Here is a 5,138-nt window from a genome sequence, read left to right on the forward strand (position 1 = left end):
TGTTTTATTTCTAATTGAAGAATGAAGATTTCGTTGCTTTGGGAATTGCGGATTTGAACATTACACAAATAAAATACTCTTATGAAAAGGTTGCAGGGAAATAAATCTCTTTTGATTCCAAATTAAAAAACAAAATTGAAGTCAGTAGTGGTTCTAAACCGCTTCCATCAGCGGGGCGAGGAGGATTTTCTTTTGGGCAAATAACAAAAGAATAAAATCAAAAATACAGGACAATAGTTCATTATTTGATACATCAAGAAAGCCAAATTCCTTTCATGCCTGGACAGGGCCGTAACCAGGATTTTAGAAATACCGAGGTCAAATATTGCAGTGTATTCTCATTATCAGTTCGTATGAAATGGTACGAAAAGTGATGCACAATCATTTCGGACGTTTTTGACGCTTTTTTCGTCGTATTTCGTCGTATTTTTACGTCTTGCCTTGAGACAAGATATCCTTGCGCATGCGCATCTTAGGCACCATTTAATAACATAGAATTTAACCTACAATTAACCCTACACCTATTCCTACACCTAACCCTAAGATACAAAACAGCAAGCAATGTAGTTAGAGACATCAAGAAGTAATTATTGCACTGTCTTTCCCAGTTTTACGTCCGTCCGCAGATCTGCTTTTTTCATCTGTCTGGCTGCGCACAGATCAGTTTTTTCGAGAAAAAACATTAAAAACGTACGAAATACTGTGCATAACATTTCGTATGATTTCCTACGAACTGATAATGAGAATATGTTGAATATTGACATAAATCTTACTTGACAAAAAAACATCCTAATATGGACTTTTTAAAATATATTTTGGAAACATGAATAAAGAGAAATAAATCACAAGCCCATCAAGGAGGTGAATATGAACATGTTTGTTATAACAATTCCAAAGCTCACAAAATTAGAGTATTTAAGTGAATGAGTGTTATTATTATCATCATTATAGTATATTATTATTGTTGTTATTAATATTGAATTATTATTACTACTATTATTATTGTCATCATCATCATCAGCAGCACCCACTAAAAAAAGAAAAAAAGGACCAACAACAAAAGATGGACGACTTTTTTTTAAAAAAAAAAGAAGAAAGCATGATCATCGCACCAACAAAAAAAACAACAACAATCATCATAAAATAGGAAGACATTCTGAAGAAAAAAAAAATAATGATTAAAAAAATAAATAAACGGGAAAATACGGAGGACATGACCTCAGTGTTCAAAATGCTGGTTACAAAGCTGTGCCTGGAGATCCTGATCTATCCTATATAACTGAAGCTAAAGATGCAATTTTATAATAATTGTTAAACTAAACCTGTATGTTTAAAAAAAAAAAAAACTACATTTGTCCAAGGGATCAATTCTGTGCTAATGCATATCATGATCTAAAACTGATTTGGTGCCTTCAATGGAGGGGCCATCCAGTTCTGCTGGGGCACTGGCCCCTGCTGGCCCCCATTTAGAACCAGCCATGCATGAAGTAGATGAATAAACAAAAATATTATTATATTATATATATTATTTATGTTTTGTTTAATTTTATGTTTATATTTGCTTATTTGTCTGAAAATTGGCTTATGAAAAAAAAAAACACGACAAAATCAATATCTGAAAGCTTTGGTTCAGATCGTTGGTGCTGATGAGGAGGATGAGCGGAGCGGGTGGAGCCAGGCTGGGATCAGAGACAGATTGTGCTCAATGACCGGAGAATCCTCCAGTTTTTATTTCTCCAGCATCAAATCAACCCGCATGTGTGACCCAGGATCGGCCTGCTGCTGGACCGGAGCTGCAGACATTTTCCCCATCAGTCACAGATGGATGCTGCTCTGTCCTGAAGGAGGAGGAGGAGAAAAACATCAGTGCATTGTTGCTCAGCCTCCAGCCTGGAGAGGCGATGACAGGCAGGAGAGACGCGATCCTTTCTTTATTCTAAGGACCGCATCTCTGTCAGCGATGCGAAACGCTTTGTGATTTTCATTTCGTCATCCTGTCAAATAATTATGAACAACGCGCAGGATATGTCGCCTGATTTCGTGTTGATGCGCCTGGTGTCCGCCGCCGAGGATGGCCGCCTGGACTCAGAAAACGGGAACGTTCAGTCTGGGGGGACGGTGGCCGGGAAGGGGAAGGACGCGCTGGTTAACAGCGCCGTTAAACCGGCTTTGGACATCAGCCGAGAGCCGGGCCTGCAGCGTCCCTGCAGCCTGCAGAACAAAGGCCAGAGCAGCGAGACCACGGCTGCAGCTGACAGCGGGGGGACGCAGGGCCCCAAGCAGACAACCCAGGGCTCCATGGGGCCCCAGGGGTTTGACTTTGTCCCCAGCCCCGGCCTGCGCCCGCAGCTGCTTGTCTTCTCCAACATTATGCGGAGCGGAGATCTGGACCGTCTCCCTGCGCCGAGGGACGCACTGGAACCGAGCCCAGCTGTCAACAACAACCGCCCTGCTGGAGAAGAGGGGCCCCGGGACCCGATGGGTCAGACACCGTCAGCAGCGCAGCTTCCAGTCCCTTCAGCCGCGGAGGGTCCGGGAGCCGCAGAGCTGTGCCATCGGTTCATTACCACCCCCAACGCCTGGCCTCTGCTGGCGGACACCTCCGGACCTGAGAGCTGCAGGGAGCAGCAGGAGGCGGTGCTGGAGCTGGCCCGGCGGTTCGGGGAGCTGGGGGTGGGAGCGGTACCCAGGATGCTGCTGAAAGGAGCGGAGCTGCCGCAGTGCTCCTGTCAGGGCGCCCAGGGTGCAGAACCCAGGGATGACCCCACAGAGACCAGCGATGCTCTGCTGGTCCTGGAGGGGCTGGGGGGTAGGGGCATGGAGGAGGGCCCTGGGGAGGAGCTGGATGCTGATGATGGACACAGGGAGTTTTTACTCCAAAGGAAAAGAGAAATAATCCAAAAGATGTCTGGGGCTTTCTCCATCAGCAGCTTCCAGGTGGAACTGAGGACACAGATGGAGGAAATGGGCCAGCCAGGAACCGCTGATCCAGAAAGTTCCACTCAGGCATTAACAAAGACATCAACACCTGTCCAGAACTCCCCCTGGACCACTAGCCCAAACCCAAGCCAGTCCTCCACTCCCAGAAGGGCAAAGCGGTGCACAGGTGGCCCCAGGACCCCCACATACCGAACCGCAGGCGGAGACAAGACATTCAAGGTTCCAGGGAAGTCCAAGAAGAACTCTTTGAAGACCCGCCTGAGTAAACTGTTCCGGACTAAAAGCTGCAGCGGGTCGACTCACATCCTGGACAAAAGGCCCTCAGTGTCTTATTCAGTATCCTCAGCTGTGAGTCTGGTGGACATGGAAGGTGGTTCTGGAGCTGAACAGGATGCTGACAGGTGGGTCCAATAAAAGAATCAGACCATGATAAAAGTTATAGAAATACAAACATCAGCAAACCGGCAGATACGCAGAATAGTCTACAGGTCAGAAAACAAGGCTGAGCACTTTGTTTGAAATAAAACAAATAGATTTAAACATCCCATCCTGCATACGACAATCTATACAAAACAATCCTAAAACAGGGATATACTTAATATTTGCAGTGATCAGTAGATTTAATAATCCTGTACAAAAGTCTGGAGTCACCATCTTTACTTCTTTACATTTTGCTTCCAAATGAAGAAACTATAAGAAGATGATCATAAATAAAGAGTCTAAATCCCACAGAGTTAATCTATTTGCAAAATGTTTAATTAAGTGCATTTTTTTTTGGAAGTGAATATTGGAAGCTTTATTTGATGACATGAAACTAAATGAAATTTGTTCTTAAATTATCTAAAACGGAACAAATTTCTCTTAAAATATATTTTATGACCTTGAAAATTCAGTTTGAATCATTTTACATCCTGTTCCAGAATTAAATTTCAATTCTTGATTTTGTGCCACACATCTGGGTTCATTGAATAAAACCAGAGTAATCCAACACAGATTCACGTAATGCCAAAAAACAAACAGCAAAACTCGTATTTGTTTTTTTTGTTTTTTGGTTTTCTAAAATGCATAAGAAGCATCGGAAAAACAAATATCCTGCATGTCATCCAGGTGAATATGGGCTGTCCTACTCAATAACATCCATCAACAGCTGCTGCACTAACAGGAACACTGTTGATCAAAGACTAGTTTGTCACAACCTGATCCGTACCATCAGCTCATTTGCGCATCCAGAAATATAAGTAGGGTCACAAGAATTAATGCATTTACATCCTATTGTATCACTCATCTCTACGCGATCTGTCCAGGAAATGCAATCCCTGCCCTACTTCCAGAAGCATATTGTTCTGCTTTTGATTGTTAATAATTGTCATTTTTCTTGGTTTTATCATTGCATTTTATCGTACCTATACAGTATAAAGTGCTTAAGCTAAAGAATGATGCCGCTAAAATACAGATAAACACGGTGTAATCATATTTCTGCTTTAAACATATCTGACGATATCAGCAATAGGGGTGTAAATCACACCCATCATGGCGATTCGATTCAGTATCGATTTCCTGACCCACCGATTCAATTATTTTCGATACTCAAGAATACACCACGATTCGATTCATCGATCAATATATTTTTTTTTTATATACCTTACAGGCTAAACAAAGTTTCAAGTTTGAAATAAAGCAATGAAAGCTGTAATATCGTTATGCTTTTTTTTTTTTTTTTTTTTAGAAACAACAGCAAATAACAGAAGTAGAAAAGTTGCATCAAAAAATACTGCAAAAATTCTGCACAAAATCAGTGCAATGGGTGCAATTCCGCTCCAGACGTCCCGCCCCCTCCACAGATGTTTCGTTGCTCCTCTCCCAAATTGTAGCTGACCCCAAACAGTGCCGCAGACAGGAGGCCGGCTTGTTTTGTTTTTATGACCGAAATTGCGGAAAACAACTCGTGAAGTTTGACCCGCTAGAAGAGCGAGGTGCGCGAGAACGTCGGGACCCTTTTTCCACCTGGATCTCCGCTCTTTTTGGCCCTCATGTCCCTCCGTCATCGGACTAAACTCGCCCCCACTTTCTCACCGCCTCGGCCGTATCTAGACCCACAGCGTGTAGCACAGACCGCACTTCAATAATGAGCATAAATCAAAAATGTCTGTGTCAAGCTTAATGCAACACACTGCTATAAGAGTATAACCAGGAAGCGA

The 5,138-nt window shown here is 43.0% G+C and overlaps 1 protein-coding gene across 1 annotated transcript in view; it reads left to right on the plus strand.

Annotated features, from left to right (window-relative positions):
• The first annotated feature begins 1,663 nt into the window (after positions 1 to 1,663).
• The window catches only part of LOC107102247 (suppressor of cytokine signaling 7-like), a 25,930-nt gene continuing 22,455 nt past the window's right edge, over positions 1,664 to 5,138 (plus strand). Inside the window, exon 1 of the mRNA XM_015401460.1 lies at positions 1,664 to 3,341. Within this exon, the coding sequence (XP_015256946.1) occupies positions 2,008 to 3,341 (1,334 nt within the window). The 5' untranslated portion in view covers positions 1,664 to 2,007. The remainder of the gene's footprint in view (positions 3,342 to 5,138) is intronic.

The sequence above is a fragment of the Cyprinodon variegatus genome, unplaced genomic scaffold, assembly GCF_000732505.1.
Source record: "Cyprinodon variegatus isolate N-32 unplaced genomic scaffold, C_variegatus-1.0 Scaffold1223, whole genome shotgun sequence".
In the NCBI taxonomy this organism is placed as follows: Eukaryota; Metazoa; Chordata; class Actinopteri; order Cyprinodontiformes; family Cyprinodontidae; genus Cyprinodon; species Cyprinodon variegatus.